At 47.7% G+C, this 19,851-nt stretch overlaps 1 protein-coding gene across 3 annotated transcripts in view; it reads left to right on the top strand.

The window, feature by feature from the left end:
- CLSTN2 (calsyntenin 2) overlaps window positions 1-19,851 on the top strand; it is a 645,262-nt gene that overhangs the window by 620,183 nt on the left and 5,228 nt on the right. For all 3 annotated transcript variants that reach the window (XM_032630816.1, XM_032630818.1, XM_032630817.1), the window contains 6 exons: window positions 2,899-3,065; window positions 10,047-10,195; window positions 14,190-14,407; window positions 18,410-18,580; window positions 19,074-19,219; window positions 19,350-19,473. In XM_032630816.1, coding sequence (XP_032486707.1) covers window positions 2,899-3,065; window positions 10,047-10,195; window positions 14,190-14,407; window positions 18,410-18,580; window positions 19,074-19,219; window positions 19,350-19,473 — 975 coding nt within the window. The remainder of the gene's footprint in view (window positions 1-2,898; window positions 3,066-10,046; window positions 10,196-14,189; window positions 14,408-18,409; window positions 18,581-19,073; window positions 19,220-19,349; window positions 19,474-19,851) is intronic.

A 19,851-nucleotide genomic window follows, 5' to 3' on the forward strand; every position in this document is an offset into this window, starting at 1 on the left:
ACTCAAGGAGTATGCAGAAGCCTGGCCTCAAGAAGTGTATAGTAGGGCTTCCCTGGTGGCGCAGTGGCTGGGGATCCACCTGCCGATGCAGGGGATGAGGGTTCGTGCCCCAGTCCAGGAAGATCCCACATGCCGCGGAGCGGCTGGGCCCATGAGCCATGACTGCTGAGCCTGCGCGTCCAGAGCCTGTGCTCCGCAATGGGAGAGGCCACAACAGTGAGAGGCCCGCGTATCGCAAAAAAAAAAAAAAAAAGAGAGAAGTGTATAGCCCACTGGTTCTTAACCTTGACTTCATGTTTGATTCACCTGAAAGAGACAGACAGAGGAATGGATAGAGAAGATGTGGTATATATACAGAGTGGACTATTACTCAGCCATCAAAAAGAATGAAACAATGCCATTTGCAGGAACATGAGTCGACCTAGAGATGATCTTACTAAGTGAAGTAAGTCAGACAAAGACAAATATCATATTATAAAATCACTTATGTGTGGAATCTAAAAAAAAAAATAGATACAAATGAACTTATTTACAAAACAGAAAGAGATTCACAGCATAGAAAACAAACTTATGGTTACCAAAGGGGAAAGAACAGGGCTGAGGGATAAATAGAAGGCTGGGATTCACACATGCACACCGCTATATAGAAAACAGGACACCGACAAGGACCTACTGTGTCGCACAGGGAACTACACTATAGTCAATATTTTGTAATAACTTATAGGGGAAAAGAACCTGTGCCATATAACTGAAACTAGCACAACGCTGTAAATCAACTATACTTCAATTTTTAAAAAAACTCCCCACACCAGTTAGGTCACAATCTCTGGGGGTGGGACCCCTCACCACGGTCAGTTTATCTTTTTAAATATCCCCAGGTGGGGGCTTCCCTGGTGGCGCAGTGGTTGAGAGTCCGCCTGCCGATGCAGGGGACACGGGTTCGTGCCCCGGTCCGGGAAGATCCCACATGCCGCGGAGCGGTTGGGCCTGTGAGCCATGGCCGCTGAGCCAGCGCGTCCGGAGTCTGTGCTCCGCAACGGGAGAGGCCACAGCAGTGAGAGGCCCGTGTACCGCAAAAAATAAAAATAATAAATAAATAAATATCCCCAGGTGATTAAAATGTGTAGCCGAAGTCAAGAACCACCCCTTATAGGCTATTGAAGACATAAAGCACGCATACATTAACTAACAATGCTGAGCTGTGAGGGTGCATTAAAATGAACTATTGTGTTCCAGGCTCAGAGCAGGGAGAGCTCAAGGTAGGCAGGGGGCCTAAGGGGCCTTGAAGAACCAGTGGGATCTGCCTGATCTGAGCAGTCTGGAGGTGGCCTCTCAGTGTGAGAGGGACGGGTGTGAGCAAATGTATGTGTGCAAACCTAGAGGGTGTATCAGTCTGGACCCAGCCAGGAGAGAGAAACCACACAGTAATTTCAACAAGGAAATATAAAAAATTATTAACTATAACAGCGTATTAGAATAAGGAAGGATTAGCTGCTAAGTAGAGAGAACTCTGAAGGCTGTAGGAATGCAGATATCAGGACACCCACCCTCCCTGGGGCTGAAAAAGAGCACCCTGTGGAGAGCCCTCTGCCACCCAGGCAGAGCTCCAGACTTGGCTGACACAGCGTGGCTCACTGAAGGGCAGAGAAATCGCTGTGGTGTTACCCTGGCAGAACCTTCCAGAAACCTGCCCTCCAGATGCTGGGGAAAGCTGTCCACAAGGAGGTTTCTCATGGAGCACACGGATGGGGGCCACAGCACAGGAGAATCAGGAGGCAAAACCCAGCAACGTCCCCTACAAGCAAGTGGAGGCTCAGAGAGGCAACAGAACCTCCTCAGGGAACTGGCAAAGCTGGATTTCCACCCAGATCCACCTTTCCTGTACATTCAGCTACCTCTCTGAACAAACAGAAATGCAAGATCCAGACTAAGATCATTGACATAAGCTGCCCAGGGATGGAAGGGGTCTGTGCTCAGTGAAGTCAGTGGGGAGGACTTCGTGGAGGAGGTGAGGCTTCCAATGGACCTTAGGGGGGCTTTTATTTTAAAGAAACGAGGGAGGAAAATGACAAGAGGTGGCTTCCAGGCTGCCTTTGCAACACAAGCCGCGTTGATCAATTTCACATGCAGAAGAGCCTACCTGGGCTCAGACGGGACTCAGCATAACCAGTAGAGGGAACAGTAAAAAAAACTCTTGGGTGACGAGAAGAAGGTCCGAGGTAGAACAGAATCAAGGAAGCCCTTATATGCCAGAGAACCTGGATCGGAGCTGATGTGAAATCAACTCACTGTGAGACAGCCAGAACCCAGGGTCATGGGGCTCCTAGGACCCCTCAATCGCATGCCAGCCTCTCTGTGGAATGAATACAGGAGAGTAAATACCAGCTCTGCAGTCACATATACCACTAGAGTCCCAGCTCCAGCATTTAGCTGTGTGTCCTGGGGCAAGTCCCTCAACCTTTCTGAGTCCCAGGGTTCTTCATCCGTCAGTTGGAAACAATGATCCCTTCTTTGCAGGCTCGCTCAGGTGAAGTCCCCAGCACACAGCCTGGCACACGGCGCGTCTTTCATCACTGGTAGATTCTCCCTCTCCTACTTTTACTCTGTAGGCCCTTCCTGTCTTTTAAGACATCCTGTGCCTCTGAAAGTAAATGTTTTCAATTCAGGAATTCCAGATTCCTAAATAGGTGCACCTGGAGGAGTGCCAAGGTCTTGGCGGCCAATGACATCCTCTTGAGACTCGGGCTTCATAACTCTGCGCTCACCACTTGGAAGGAAAAGCTCGGGTTTAGGGGATGCAGCCACTGTGTTCTTGGCTCCCCAGCCAGATGGAGCCTTGAAGTGAGGTTTCCTACCCAATGTGCGCAGGGCAAATAACGATGCTTCTTTATCTTTTAGGAGGAGAAGTCACCAAGCCTCGTTTTGCTCAATTCTTCCACGGCAGCCTGGCCAGTCTCACCATCCGCCCTGGCAAAATGGACAGTCAGAAGGTGGTTTCCTGCCTGCAGGCCTGCAAGGAAGGGCTGGATATCAATTCCCTGGAAAGCCTGGGCCAAGGAATAAAGGTAAGGAAGGAGCCAGCATCGCTCCCGGTGAGACGGTGCTTTGTGAGGCAGAGGCTGCTAAACACCAGTGCAATCCTGGACGCGGAGTCATTTCCTGCCACGTCACACCGAGCTGGTACCATGGCAAAGGTGCTGCCACAGCAGGGAGATCGGTGGCCGTGACCGTGACCGCACAACAGACTCTGTGCCGTCTCCTGAAATTCCTAGATGAAGCCCTCGAGTGCAATCAGTTCAGTGCATAAAAGCAGGCACACGTTCAATGTCTACCTGGAGGGAGTTGCTATATTTCATTGTTTCCTGGGTCGGTGGGTTGCTTTGTTGTTTATTTGCCCAAAGGAACTGAGGGAGCAGTTACGCAAGCATAACTTTCAGAAATACAGAAAAGTAGGATTACAAGTTTGGACCATGGAAACTACTAATTACAAAGGAAGGTCACCCCGGGGTGGGCGGAATTAGAAAGCAGATGCAGAGGTCACTGGGTCTCATGTTGTTAAGTTGAGGCCCGGATTGGGCTCCAGGCAATGTCTGGCTGCCAAAGGGAATATGAACAGATTCACAATTTCGTCATCCATACAACATAAAACTCTTCAAACGATCCAAGGGAATCCAAGCTGCATTTTGAGAAAAGCTCCTCCTGAGGGGCGCAGGATGTGGCTGACTGTCCTCATCAAGCACCTCCCCGCCCACGATGGGCGGGGATAGATCTGGCCTCACCTGGACCGAGGAGCACCTGCCCGCATCAGGCCTCGGGGTCCTGAGCAAAGAGCAGGGTAGACATCCTCACAGCCCCCGCTCCATCATAGTGGACCCCAGTGACAGCAGACAGCCCCTTGGCCTCCTCTCTGGGAGTGAGGGCGGCCCACCCTCTGTCTCCAGGGACACAGGACAGCCCCATGAGGCCCCAGCGGCTGTGAAGGTGTCCCAAGGAGGAAGTGACCAGAACAGAGGTTTCCCACCACCTCCCATCCGTCCCCACTCAGCACTGCCCATGGAGCTGCCCGGCCTCCCCACCCCAGGCCTGCGTCTCCTGGACAGGGGTCACCCCTCCAACGGAGGGCCCTCTCATTTACACTCTCAGTGGCCGACTGCTTGCGGGGCTCTGACTTGGGCTGGCCTTGGAGGGACCAGTGATCTGGGCAAATCATGCCTCGACTTCACGTTGCAGTCACTTCAGCAAACATTCCGCGGACACCCGTATAATTTGGTCTGGGCTGCGGAGAGGGACACGAAAATGAATGTTCCAAGATTATTGTCTTTGGGGCACTCAATGGCCCAAGCAGACACCTGTAATCCGAGCTCCAATGATTATGAGCACCGACATTTACTGAGGGTCTCCTGGGTACCAGGCAGTGTTCTAAAACCTTTATGGGTTTAACTCACTTAAGCCCCAGAACCACCTATGATAAATGTACCATGAATCTTCCCATTTTGCACATGAGGAATGGAGGCCTGGAAGAGAAAGGAAAGTTGCCAGGCATCCCAGAGTGAGTTAGGAGCAGAGCCAGAATGTGATCCCAGGCAGTTCTGCTCCAGAGCTTCAGAACCGGGAGCAACAGCAGGGAGGGAAGGCTCCTTGGAGGAGGTGAAGTCTGAGCGTATTGTTTAGGACGGGTAAGAACCAACCAGGAGAGAGGCAGGCAGTGGGTGGCAAGGGAGAGGGCAGGGTGGTCACTCTAGGCAGAAAGCCAGTGTTACAAGTGCCCAAATGGCAGGAGGCAAGCTAGAAAGCGGGACCAGAGAGGTAGGCAGAGGCCGGGTCATGGGGCCTTGTTAATGTCTGGTGTCTACTTTTTTTTTTCTGTTGGCAACAAGCAACCATTGAAGGGCTCCAAGCACGGGAGCATGATCTGGACAGGCGTGGGGTTCAGAATGCTCACCCTGGAGCCCTGGTCAGAGGGGGAAGATGGGAGGAGTACACAAGCAGGGTAAAGCATGAATGACCTTCCAGAACATTGTTTAAAATGCATGAAACACATACACACAGGTGCTCTCAATAGCTAATCACCTGTCTGAAGGAAACTCACAAGACCACCTGTACTGCAAAGGCCAGCATTCCACCTGTCAATTTCATGGCAGCTGGCCCAGGCAAGCCCCCCGTGGCACATTTCATACAGATATCCTCACAGGCAGAGCCTGGGGTCTGATCCTTGGTCTACTGTTTGTATTGTTCCCTCAGTGTTTTGTCAAGCCAGTGAAATCTGTCCTCCAACAGATCCAGAATCTGTCCCCTCTCTGATTCTGGATCTGCTCCCTGCCTCTGCGTGGATCTTCTCTGCTCTAGACCATCCCACGGGGCCACAGTTGCAGGATTCCAAGCACCACAGAACAAATAAACCAAAGATGCTGGACTTAAAAGCCACACATTCTTAGCACTATAAATTAAAAACCATAGCAATTCCTACACAGCGGTCCTAGCCTGTGAAAGAGGAAGTGCTAAATGAAGTGGCACCTAGAGCTGTGGGGAGTGGAGGGGGCTCATCTGACTTTTTAGAATACCACCTGCTCAGAACCAGTCCCTGCAAACGATCCTTTCCCATCCTTAGGGCGCGGCGGGCAAGAACTAGTTCACTGTATGAGAACTTAATGATAACACACACGTTGCGGTGCACCCACTGGGGGCTATTTTAAGCTCATTATCCCTACTCCTCACAACAAATTAAATATTATGACCCCATTTCAGAAATAAGGAGGTTGGGGCTCAGGGACTTGGCCAAAATAAGTCTAGGCTCTTTCCGCCACAAGACTCAGATTAGAAGGCATTCTTGAAAATTATTAAAACTGCTTCCAACCTGCCTTTCCTCCTTCGTCCCTCATTTCTTTTTTGAATAATGACTAGTACTTTCTCTACTGGCTCCTGGCCTCCTCCCTCCCCTCTGGCTAGTCCTGCCATCATTAAGAAAACATCCCGTCTACTCACAGGGTCCCACATGGGTTCCTCGTCTCACTTGTTTTCCCCTGGATCATGCATATTTCCAGCTATTTCTCCAGCATGTCTGGAGTCATCACATGATCGAGGTGGTTGTTGTTATGTATCCATATGAGACACTGTGGAATCGCCACATTCCTGAAGAATACACACTTTTGATTTTCATAGCGTCATCCCTGCCAAATTGTCATCTCTAGTGTGGAAGAGTGGGAAAAAGCAAGAACTTTGGGACAAAACCCTCCTAGGTTCAAAGCACAGTATGGATATTCATGACCTGGGTGACCTTGGGCAAGGTACTTTAATCCTTTAAGCCCCAATTTCCTTGTGTGTAAAATGGACTTAGTATTATTTTGTAGTGATGTAAGAGTTGAATAACATATTTTTTATATATCCTTACATATATTTATATATCAGATATAGCAAAGATACACTTACAGATGAGATATATAGATATAGATATAGATATAGATACAGATCTCCCCTAGGAAACCTCATAACTAGGCTCTCAACAAATCACAGTTCCCTTCTCCTGCTGGGCTGACCTTGCACTTGGCATTGCTGATGCCCCAGCTTCTTTTGAAAAGTAATCCTGGGTGACAGTTGCAACAGAAGAGCCTCTATTGCAGGGAATCTTCATCTGTCCCAGCCCAGAGGAGCTGGCAGGGAAGGCGAGGTGCCTGGAGGGCCACAGCCAGGCTGTCCTCAAAGAACAGGCCAGGGCTTTCGGCAGGGACTTCACCGATGTCCCAGCCTGACCCTCCAGGACAGCTGACCGTTCTGCTAAGACCATCTGTCTAACCGCTTCTTGGTTCAAAGAAAGGAACCACTGTGGCTACAGCCCAGCTTTCCAGGGAGAGTGAGTGCTGTCACCTTTTGCTAGGTCCCCAGGAAGCCATCTCCTGCCCCTGTGGAAACGCCAATACCATCCTGTGTCTCGCAAAACCAGAGAGCGACCCTCAGTCATGCCACAAAAGACAACACAAACATACAAGCAAGACCTATTCTAGTGGAGGGTTTTATTGATCCTGCAAGAACCGTGTTGATGGCTAGCCAGTGCCCACCTCAAGCCCTGTGGCAGTCTTTGAGGTGCTCTGGCAGCCAGACTTGGGTATTCACTAGAGATCCAACACATTCCCTAACCTGTCCTCTCCCTAGGAGGCTTCAGTGGGAGTGCCCTCTGCTGATGCCAGGGGCTGCTCCCCAGTCCATCCTCCTGGATGAATTGCTTGATTTTCCTGTTCAGCCCTCATGCACGGCTCAGAGATTGGCCTTTTCTGCAGGGGGCATCATCTTGTCTCTAGATGCTGAAAAAAGTCAGTGGACCTTGCCCTCGAGGTGCTCACAGTCTGCTGGTGGGGGGCACACAGACAGACAGATAGCAAAAGCACCAAAAGATTGCTACAGCAGGGGTTGGCAGGGACGGGGAGAGTGCAAAATACATGGAAACTTAAGTGGTATATTTAGAAGAATGACTTTCAATCTGCTCAAATGAGAAATGGATGATCTGTAAAACATTCCGAACTATTGATGATTCACCAGCATGTGGCATCTCCATGGCTGAGCACGCTAAGCTAGTGAGTCAGGCCCAGCAAGAGAGAGACCAACAAGAGGCCGACTGTAGCGCCACCTGTGCATATGCCCAGGGTCTCCTGAATCCAGCATAGGGAACAGTGCTTGTCACCAAACGTCGCAGCTCAGAGAGACCCTGCTCAGGGCTTTGAGGACAGGAGGAAACTGGATCATAGGGAGAGAAGAACAGTGAGGGCAGCGGGGGACCATTCACTCATTCATCTAACAGGGGCTTCCGGGGCACTAGGACAAGGTTCTGAGATTCGGGGATAATGGTCGGAGCCCCTGTCCTCAGTGAGCTCCCTAAGTGAGGGAAGCTGGGGAGGCTTCAAGGAGGAGGTAACAATGAAACAATCACAGGATAGTTGAAAGAGACAAAGACTGAGCTATCAGTTGGCTGGGGGTCACAATGCCCTTGGGCTTATTATGCGGGACAATGGCACCACAGTACTCATGAGATGACTACCTCCTGATAGGGTCCGGACACAGAACAGGAACTCTTGTAAAGACATCCGAGTCATATCAGGGAAAAGCTAATATAGACAGATTTTCCCTTAAAAGCTTGAAAACATACTCAATCTACTTCATGGAAAGAGTAATGCAAAATAAAACTACACTAAGATAGTATTTATCACCTATCAGATTGGCAAAAGTCCCAAGTTTGACAGCACGCTCTGTTGAGGTTTTGGAAGAACATTCTCATATGCTACGAGAGGGAGAGCATATTGGTATAATCCCTAGCAATGGAAAATTTGCAACATTTGTCAAAATTTAAACTGTATATACTCTTTGACCTAGCAATTTCCCTTGTAGGGATTTATACTACAGATATATTTACACACTTAGGAAATGTTATATATATAAGATTATTCATTGTGCCATTATTAGTATAAGACTGGAAATAACCCAATGTTCATATTAGGAGACTGGTTAAGTAAATTATTTAATATTAAATAATATTAAACAACTTTAAAAAAAATAAAAGATCTCCAAGACAAAAGCTAAGTGAAAAAAGCAAAGTACAGTATAGTATGTAACAAGCTACCTTTGGTGTAAGAAAGGAGAAAAATGGGAATCTATATTCATTGATTATATATTCATAAAATGCTTAAGTATAACTGTCAGGATACGCTAGGTTATGTTGCAGTAACAAGTGACTAAAATTTCAGTGAATTATACAGCAATTTTTTTTTTATGGTGTGCACTTCATGCCCATTAAAGACTGGCTGCAGCTCTGCCCCCCCCACTGTGAGACCCAGGCTGATAGACCATTAGGGAACTTTGCAGATTTCATGGCAGAGGGAGAGGGACATGGCACCACGAATTAACTGGCTGTGAAATCTACCATCTGGGTGTGAACCAAACAATACTTCTGCCCACTTTTTGTTGGCCAAAGCAAGTCACATGACCACTATTGAGTGCAACAGGACAAAAATGTATATCCTGTATGGAAGAGTACCATAAATCACATGATCAAGCCTGTTGACAGGCTTGTATAAGCATCTCACTGGGAGAGGAAACAACTAATTTTGAACAATAATGCAATTTGTCACTAAGAAATTAATGGAACAGTGATCACCTGTGGGATAAGGTTGAGGAAATTGGTTGGATAGGAGATAGGAATAAGATGGACACTTTCACTTAGCACATATATGTATTTGAATATACATGCTCCATGCTCCATTAAAAGAAGAGTAACTGCTGGGAGCACCACGGAAGAGACAAGTCTGGATCTACTTTATCTGGTTTGAGGACCCAAGTGACTCAGTGGGGAGCATCGTAGTCCCTGGGCCTTCACCCAGCGTGGGATACCAGGGACCCAGGATAGAATAGAAAGACAGATAACAAACCTAGGGCAGCTGGCAGGCGTGTAAACAGCAAGTGATTAAAACTCATCGGAAACCAGAGTTTAGCACCTAGAAGGCAAGACCAAGAATCGGATCTAAGAGAGAAGGAAGGCCATTAACTTAAAAATGAACCTTAAGGTTGGAAACTAAAAAGATGAGACATGGGTCAGGAGGTGGAGTGCAGGGTGAATGGGGGAGCATTTCAAGGCCAAAGTGAAGACGGCAAAAGGAACAAAAGCCCCAGGTTTCCGGGCTATGAGCTGAGGGGGTGGCAGTCCAAGAGCTGAAAGTTTCTGGGAGGGACCCCATAGTAGCCCAGAGCATGAGCCCACCAAAGGCTGGGCCCCAAGAGCACTGTGTCTGGGATTTCAGAATCCATCCTGTGGCTCCCGGTGGTATTACCAGGAGTTTACAGTCCACGGGGAATCTTACAGAGGAGGGTCCCGAAGCCCACCAGAGGGCACCAGGGATTGCCTGAGGGGTTAAAACAGTTACCTGTGCACACAGCTCCTGCACTTGCACATGCTCTGGAGACACCTGCGCGGGCCTTAGTGGCCTTTGCATGGAGATGGAGGGTCTCCGTGAGACTGGGTACATGGTTGATCATTCTCACCTGTGATACTGCTTTCTGTCTTCCAGTATCATTTCAACCCCTCGCAGTCTGTCCTGGTGATGGAAGGTGACGACATTGGGAACATCAACCGTGCCCTCCAGAAGGTCTCCTACATCAACTCCAGGCAGTTCCCAACCGTGGGTGTGCGGCGCCTGAAAGTCTCTTCCAAGGTCCAGTGAGTGGACGCTGGGCAGCCTGGGGCTCAGCCAAGGCATCGGGGATGGTCCCTGGGAATGTTCTCTCATAAAACAGGATTCACCTCTCTTCAACTATTGGCAGCTTCTCTGCTCTCCCTATGAGGACACCCCAATGGATCTGTGTTCTCTTTTTGTTGTTTTATTTTTAAGTGAAATATAGTTGACACACAATGTTTTGTTAGTTTCAGGTGTACTGCTTAGTGATCTGATATGTACATATACTATGAAATGATCACTATGGTAAGTCTGGTAACCATAGGTCCCTATACAGAGTTATTACAATGTTATTGACCGTATTCCTCATGCTGTATGTTACATCCCTGTGGATTTTTTATTTTATAACTGGAGGTGCGTACCTCTTAATCTCCTTCACCTATTTCACCCCACCCCCAACCCCCTCCCTTCTGGCAACCACCTGTTCTCTGAATCTATGAGTTTGTTTTTGTTTTGTTTTTTAGATTCCACATGTAAGTGAAACCATACGGTCTTTCTCTGTCTGACTTATTTCACTTAGCGTAACACCCTCTAGATCTATTCGTGTTGTTGCCAATTGCAAGATTTTTTTTTCTCGTGACTTAGTAATATTCCATGTGTGTGTGTGTATATATATCTATATATATATATATACACACACATCATTTATTATTATTATAGTATTAATATGTGTTAAATATATACTATATTACAAATATATATCATAAATATATATATACTATATATATATACAAATATATATATATACACACACAGCATAAATATATAAAACCACATCTTCTTTATCCATCCATCTATCCTTGGACAGTTAGGTTGCTTCCATATCTTGGTTAATGTAAATAATGCTGCAATGAACGTTAGTGTGCATATATCTTATCGAATTACCATTTTTATTTTCTTCAGGTAAATACCCAGAAGTGAAATTGCTGGATTATATGGCAGCTCTATTTTTAGTTTTTGAGGGGAACCTCCATACTGTTTTCCATAGTGGCAGCATGAATTTACATTCCCACCAATAGTGTTTAGAGGTTTCCTTTTCTCTACATGCTCGCCAACACTTTTTATTTATTTTTGATATTAGCCATTCTGACAGGGGTGAGGTGGTACCTCATTGTGGTTTTGATTCACATTTCCCTGATGATTAGTGATGTTGAACATCTTTTCATGTGTCTGTTGGCCATCAGTATGTCTTCTTTGCAAAAATGTCTATTCGGGTCCTCTGCCCATCTTTTAATTGGGTTACCTGTTTTTTGCTGTTGAGTTGTATAAATTCTTTGTATATTTTGGATATTAACCCCTTACTATATAAGATTATTTGCAAATATCTTCTCCTATTCATCAGGCTGGATTTTTATATTGTTGATAGTTTCCTTCACCGTGCAAAAGCTTTTTAGTTGGATGTAGTCCCATGGGTTTATTTTTGCTTTTGTCTCTGTTGCCTGAGCAGACACATCCAAAAAAATATTGCTAAGACCAATGTCAAAGAGCATACTGCCTATGCTTTCTTCTAGGAGTTTTATGGTTTCAGGCCTTACTCATTTTGAGTTTACTTTTGTGTATGGTGTGAGAAAGTAGTCCAGTTTTATTCTTTTGCACATAGATGTCCAGTTTTCCCAACACCAGTTATTGAAGAAGCTGTCTTTTCTTCATTTTATATTCTTGCCTCCTTTATCATGATTAATTGACCATATATGCATGGGTTCAGTTCTGAGCTCTCTATTCTGTTCCATTGATTTATGTGTCTGTTTTTGTGCCAATACCATACTGTTTGGATTACTCTAGGTTCGTAGCATAGTCTGAAGTCAGGAGTGTGATACCTTCAGCTTTGTTCTTCTTTCTCAAGATTGTTTTGGCTATTTGAGATCTTTTATGGATTTAAACAAATTTTAGAATTATTTGTTCTAGTTTGGTGAAAACTGCCATTGGCATTTTGATAGAGATTGAATTGAATCTGTAGATTGCCTTGGGTCGTATGGTCATATTAATAATATTATTTCTTCCAATCCATGAGCATGGTATATCTTTCCATTTGTTTGTAATGTCTTTAATTTCTTTCATCAATGTCTTGTAGTTTTCTGAGTAGAGGTCTTCTACCTCCTTGGCTCGATTTATCCCTAGGTATTTTATTCTTTTTGATGCAATTGTAAATGGGATTGTTTTTTAATTTCTTTCTCTGATAGGTTGCTGTCAGTGTACAGAAACACAACAGATTTCTGTATATTAATTTTGTATCCTGCAACTTACTGAATTCATTTATTAGTTCTAATAGATTTGGGTAGCATCTTTAGGGTTTTTCTGTGTATAGTATCATGCTCAACAAATGTTTATTAATTCAATTAAATTAAACAACCTAGCCTTGATAGAGCTCCTAAATACCATGAGTATGCAAGAGAAAGAAAAGGCATGGTTCTTGTCCCCAGGGATCAGAGTTAAATTAAGGAGATGAGACCATCACTGTGACCTTTAAATAACACCCTTACTGGCCTATCAAATCATTTCTCAGCCAAACGGCTGCTTGGGAGGGCAGCTAGGAAGGGGACCCCAGAAAAACTCCTGAGAAGCAGAAAGGGAGTCACCTGGCACCTGGAGCCAGAAAAAGGAACCAGAAAGACAGGAACAAGAGCTGGAAAGATGGGTCTGCTGACTGCCATGTTGCCAGGGCCTGGGACAGATGCCAGGATAAAGTCCACAGACGGCAATTGCATTCAACAGTTCTAGTGATGGAGAAAGTGCTCCCACCTCCACACTAAAGGCCACCCCTGGAGGCTGGGGATAGGAAGCCGGCACCTCCAGGTCAGCGCCACACTGCAGTGAAGAAGAGAGACCAGACTGGCTAGTCTCCAGCCCTAGGACCAGCCTTCCATAAACTGGCAAGGGGAGGGGTGTCCTCTGTAAATGGTAGGGTTGGTGCCACAAAGGCAAAAAATCTGGGAGCCCGAGCCCACCACTCACTTCCACACCTTGCCCACCCTGGAGAAGAAGATGGAGTGTCTCAGCCTATCCTTCCCCCAGGAACTTTGCCAAGGGATGCAAGTTAATGGCTGCCACCAGTTGGAGTCCACCCATCATTCCCAGAGTCTCTCTCGAGACCCTGGGGTTCTCCCTTTTAGCTTAGGTCTTTGGTCTAGGTGATCAGCCAAGAGTGCCAGTGACACACATGCCTGATGAGGTCTGATGACACTGTCAGCTCTGTCAACATTTACTGAGCGGCAACCATGATGCAGGCTCCTGGGCAGCTTCCTATCTACATGTCATCTGCATTTAAGCCTTACTACTATAAGGTAATTAATTATTCATCCCCACTGTATAGATGAAGAGACTGAGGTTCACAGGAGTCGTGCCCCTTGCCCAGAGCCTCCCAGTCCAGGAGTGGCAGAGCCAGGCATGGACCCTTGTCTGTCTCACTTCCGAGGCTTTGCTCTTGTTGTCACACCACTCTGGCTCTCAGATATTTTTGTGGCAGTGTATCAGGAAAAAGGAGTATGATAATAATGGCAGTCTGCTGGCACATCTGGAAGAGGCACCGCACTTGTGTGATATCCTTGTAGAGAGAGAACATATACGCTGTTCCGGCAGGCAGGAGAGTTTAGCCCTGGGGTCTCACTCAGTAAGATGGCTGTAACTAACCAGCGAGACAACAATTTATTTACCAAATCCTTATGCACATAACAAGCAGTTGCTGTCTAATTAATGTTGCCATTGATTACTTTGTTAAAGGATGATTAAAGGTCTAATGGTTACTTGTTGCTGGTATAGAAAATTCCTATTTCACCCAGGAGCTAATCTTTTCAAGTCCCTAGATTGCTAGTAGTTTTAACTAAAATGCGGCTTTGAATCTGAATGTCTGTTGACATCCTCAGAGGCTCTCAGGCAGTCAGGATGTCTCGTGGAGGACTAGAGGTGGCTGTATGTATCTTTGTCCATGGCCGGATGATTCCAGGGTTTGCTCTTCAGTTGCCGTGACCGCTGTTTTCCCAGGTGCTTTGGAGAAGATGTGTGTATCAGCCTCCCCGACGTGGACGCCTACGTGATGGTGCTGCAGGCCGTCGAGCCCCAGATCACCCTCCATGGCACAGACCGCTTCTGGAGACCCACTGCCCAGTTTGAAAGCACCAAAGGGGTTACCCTCTTCCCCGACATCAAGATTGTGAGCACCTTCACCAAAACCGAGGCCCCCGGTGCCTTGAAGACCACAGGTACAGGCACACACTGGGTTGGGGGGGGGGCGTGGGACCTTAAATTCTCACGTAAAGTATGATTCTCGTCAATCACACTTCAGGACAACTGAGGTATTGTTCACTATAGCGGGGTAATTTATGATAACAGAACAAAAAAGCCTGGAAACAATGCAGATAAATAACAGAGAGGAATGAATGGCTTAGCAAATTGTGGTACCCCCATAGAAGAGGTATGATGTTGGAGGGAAGGCACTTATGCCAAACAGCAAGTTAAAAAAAAAAAAGCAAGATGCAAATTACAGAGTAGCTACGTGGAGAGTGATCGCAAGTCTGTCAAGAAAAAAAATATGTAGAAAAATGCTCAGAAAGAAACACACCTAATGCTAACAGTGATATTCTCTGAGAAGCAGGAAAACAGCCAACTTGTTTCTGCTCCCCTTCACTTCTCTACAACTGCAAAATGTTCTGTAGTACACGTGTATTATTTTGGTAATGAGAAGAAAAGTTAAAGAAGCATGAAGAAAAAAATAGAGCTGCATCTTAATATATACACCGCAAAAGTCTCCTTCGGCAATATCGCTCTCAACTCTCAGGGGACTTTCCAGTTGTTCTTTCCAACGGTTTCGTCGTCGGGAGGGCTGTTCAGTAAAAGTAATTTGAATTGTCTGCCAGGAAGAAACACTGAGTTGCCCTGAAAGCTACAGTATATTCGGCTGGTGGGGGGAGAAGGATGGAAGGATGTGGAAGGAAGGCAGGAAAACCTGGGGCCCAGATCTTCGGGGGGAATACGAGTTTGAGAACCGTCCTTTGCTGCCTCCTCCAAAAGAATGTTTTCAACTCTCCCTCTCCCCCTCCCAGAGCAGCTGCTAACGATGTGCTAGTGCCAGTGGGCCTGAGTTCCCGAAGGGCTGCTTCTATAATAATCCTAACTACCCACTGCCTTAAAGCATGCTGGTCCCCAGCAAATGGGATGCCTGGCAAGACAGCCCTTCTTAGCTCACAAAAATAGATGGTGTTATACCACCTGTCTGGGCAGGACCGTTTCCCAGTTACTCTCCAAGGTGCATTAGGTCGTGTGATCTTCCCTCTTGCCCTCATCTGTGGCTAATATCAGACAGGAAAAGGAAGGGCCTCAGACTGCGGTGGCTGCAGGCCGTAGCTGACAGTATCTGGATTCCCGAGGCCTGACATCAGCCTATAGGCAACGCAGGGACAAGCAATTATCTGGGTCCACATCTCACCTTCTGTTTATGAGAGGTGCATGCAGACTGGTAGCCAAGTGCCCGAGAGCTATTGTTAGTACTTTTAAAATTTCACTTTTATCGTTGTAAGAATAATCATTATTATGGGTGCCGTAAACAAGCAGGCTAATGGCATCTGCCACCCGTGACCCTCTCCACCGCCATCTTCTGCCCTCATCGACTCACTCTTTGTGCTGTTTCAGTACCAATGACATCACACCCCTCTCTCTCTCTGTGTTAGCTTACATGTCTACTCACTCTCTACCCTAGTCCTGGAAGGTCCCTCTCTGTCTCGTTCCCCATTATTGCTGACAAAAATCTCTACCTTCAACCCCTCTTCCAGAAGACCCCACCACCCTGACCCCTGGCTGGTACTGCACACGCCCAACCACTCTGTACGCTTCCAGCCACTAGCGCTCTCTCTCACACACACTGGCAAGCCCTCGGTGGTGATTATCTGTTTATTAAACCAGACAAGGATCTCCTCCAGAGCCCAACTTATTGATTTGCCAGTAAGTCCCTGAACCCAGTACAGTCCCTTCAGCACAGTGGGAATCAGGGAAACTGATGGAAGATGTTGTCCATATGCAAGCGCAAGAGAACGAGAGAAAATGGTGTGGTGAACACGCCCCCTACCTAGGGGGTGAGCAATCAGTCAGCAGTTGGGTCACAGGAGCCAGGATGACCCAACCTGACCTGACAAGAGGACGGCTCCCAAGAAAACCCAGAAACCACAGGCCATTTGAAAGAGAGATATACGTGTACCATTATTAATGACAGACTTCGTTAAGTGTATATTAACGTGCTTTTAGATTTTGCCAACGCTACACGAAGCCATTGAGATTGGCAAGCATTTAAAAAGTAAGTGTACAAAATTATTTATAACAACATATACCTGTTGAGAGCAAAAAATGTTTCTGGTATCCCTTAAAAACTAAACAAAATAAAATAATTATTTAAAATAGCTCTCTCATCTTTTGTGAATCCTTTCAAAATTTGTTTTCATAAATGTTTTATCATGCACAAAATACACCAGTCTGCTTAATGAGTAAATATACTTATTTAAATGATCTCTAGTTCACAAATTTTTCAATAAAAGCCCACAAGATCAAAAATATTCGAAGACCACCGGCCCAGAGGTTGAAACTTTCACAAAGTGCGGGATCAGAAGGTCATGGTTGCCGTCCAGCTCCTCCCCTGTTGTCTGTGTGACCCCAGGCAATCCGTCGCACTCTACCCCATGGACTGTCCACTCCCCCATCAGTGAAATGGGAATAGTAACAGTACCCCCTCTAGTGTCTGTCTGTTAGGATTTCCTTTGCACTGTGCCTAGCGTATAGCAAGGACTCCATAACTACTAATCACTTTTTATTTTAAAGTAGGATTTTCATTTAGGACTGCCAACCTGTCCAGCATTCAAATACTCAGACACTCCCCTGGGAAACTTGGGGTCATAGTATCAGGCAAGGACAGCTATAGGCTGTCCAAGAACTAGAAACACAGGAACAAGGGTTGGAAAGATGGGTCTGCTGACTGCCATGTTGCCAGGGCCTGGGACAGATGCCAGGATTAAGTCCACAGACGGCAATTGCATTCAACAGTTCTAGTGATGGAGAAAGTGCTCCCACCTCCACACTAAAGGCCACCCCTGGAGGCTGGGGGTAGAGAGCCGGCACCTCCAGGTCAGCGCCACACTGCAGTGAAGAAGAGAGACCAGACTGGCTAGTCTCCAGCCCTAGGACCAGCCTTCCATAAACTGGCAAGGGGAGGGGTGTCCTCTGCAAATGGTAGGGTTGGTGCCACAAAGGCAAAAAGTCTGGGAGCCCAAGCCCACCACTCACTTCCACACCTTGCCCACCCTGGAGAAGAAGATGGAGTGTCTCAGCCTACCCTTCCCCCACGAACTTTGCCAAGGGATGCAACAGCTTGTCAACTAGACTTACCAATTTACTTATTTAATTATATCACCAGTGCCGCTCCACTTCAGCAATGCCTCGTTATACTGCTCCAGGCCAGCCCCTCAGATACTGAAGAGTTAGTCACGCAAAGTGCTTCTGCCCTTGAGAATCTCAGAGTCTGCTGGGAGAGACAGACACACACCATGACCACGGGGGAAAGCTACGAGAGCCTGGTGAAGGGGCACTCATCTCTGGTCCCAAAGGAGACCAATCTTTCTTGAGCATTTATTCTGTGCCACACATTGTTTTCAATCCTCTCAATGCCCTAACCCTCTTTACAGATAAGGAAATTGAGCGGTAGGTGGCTTCTCTAATACTATACGGCTTCTCAGAAGCAGCGCTGGTATTCAAATTCACATCTTTTTTTGGGTTTTTTGGTTTTTTTTTTTTTGCGGTACGCGGGCCTCTCACTGCTGTGGCCTCTCCCGTTGCGGAGCACAGGCTCCGGACGCGCAGGCTCAGCGGCCATGGCTCACGGGCCCAGCCGCTCCGCGGCACGTGGGATCCTCCTGGACCGGGGCACAAGCCCGTGTCCCCTGCATCAGCAGGCGGACTCCCAGCCACTGCGCCACCAGGGAGGCCCTAAATTCACATCTTTTGACTGCTGTGTTCATGCTCTTCACATAAATTTGTGCCGCCCAGCCTCAGGGGCTGCCTGGACATCCATCTGAGAAGTGGAGGTGATATTTGGGATCGCCCAGCCTCTCCTCCTGACCCAGCCTGAGCCTGGGGTTCAGTGACGGAGGAGGAGGACGGTGTGTCAGGGCCATGACCTGAGATGTCCTCACTCCTGTGTTTTCCATGTGTCTGTCCTCCCACAGCCCCCAAATCAGCAGTTTTTGAAGAAATGCTTCACAACTTAGATTTCTGTGACATTTTAGTGCTGGGAGGGGACTTGGACCCCAAACAGGAGTGCTTGGAGCTCAACCACAGTGAGCTCCACCAGCGACACCTGGACGCCACCAACTCCACGGCCGGCTACTCCATCTACGGTAAGGCCGTGCTCAGTCCTGCACCTGGTGGTCCCTTCTCAGTGGCCCTGTCCAGGGAGTCATGAGTGGGATGGCAGCTCCATCTCCTGTGGAGGTGGGTCAGGAGGGAACCCTTGACCTCAGAGCATGGACGTCTAGCCCCTCCTTTGACGAGCTATTCCAGTATCCGGGGGAATTGGCTCCCATTCCACTCCTGGGAAATCTGTAGAAACTAGGCAGGTGCCTGCTCTTATCATGTTTGATCTCAGCAAGTATTACAGCAACATTTGGCAGATTGAGGCCAAACGTTCTGGTCAGAGCCCAATCTATGTGGAAATTCTGTGCTTCAGTTTAATTGGCTCCTTAGAATGTCTGCACTGACACAGTGTCTGCCCCTAAACACCCTGAGCTCTTACCCTCACCGACTTCAGGAGACCCACACCGCCAGCAGCTGCAGCCTGTCTCCCCAGCCCCTCTTCTGCCTTCTTATGACAGGTGTGGTCTCTTGACACAGGTGTGGGCTCCATGAGCCGCTATGAGCAGGTGCTACGTCACATCCGCTACCGCAACTGGCGTCCAGCTGCCCTGGAGGCCCGGCGGTTCAGGCTCAAGTGCTCGGAACTCAATGGGCGCTACACCAGCAATGAGTTCAACTTGGAGGTGAGTGAGCCCCGCAGTTGTGAGGGAAGCCCCGGCCCGCCCATTCATTCACTTCGCTTATTCGGGAGAACTGCGGCCACTGGTCCACCTGCCACTCCCGGCCCACTGCACCCCTCCCTGCTCTTCTCAGGTCAGCGTCCTCCATGAGGTCAGGGTCTCAGACAAGGAGCACGTCAACCACCTCATCGTGCAGCCGCCCTTCCTCCAGTCTGTCCACCATCCGGAATCCCAGACTAGCATCCAGCGCAGTTCAGGTAGGTCACATGGGAGGAGGGACCTCAGGACACCAGGTGCTGATGGTGACTCAAGACCGTCCACGCAACAGACAGTTAGGGTGCAGCAGCGCCAGAGGCGCCCAGAACTGAAGGAGGTGCTCGGCTGTGGAGAAGCTATGGGCCTGGCTCTGAGGCACTCACGGCCTCAGGAGGGCACAGGTCAAGTACACAAGAAGTTATAAGAAATGTGTAATAGCAGACGTTACAAAGGGCTGGGGTAAAATTTTGCAAGTCCTTTTAGACCCAACTCAAAGCTACATGCTGTATGTAGCCTTCCCTGAGCCCGTCACACATGCTCACACACACGTATGCACCATATTGCAAAGTCTCCCACCCTTACTTCTGTTCCAGTACCTT

Source organism: Phocoena sinus, chromosome 4 (assembly GCF_008692025.1).
Source record: "Phocoena sinus isolate mPhoSin1 chromosome 4, mPhoSin1.pri, whole genome shotgun sequence".
NCBI classification, from domain to species: Eukaryota; Metazoa; Chordata; class Mammalia; order Artiodactyla; family Phocoenidae; genus Phocoena; species Phocoena sinus.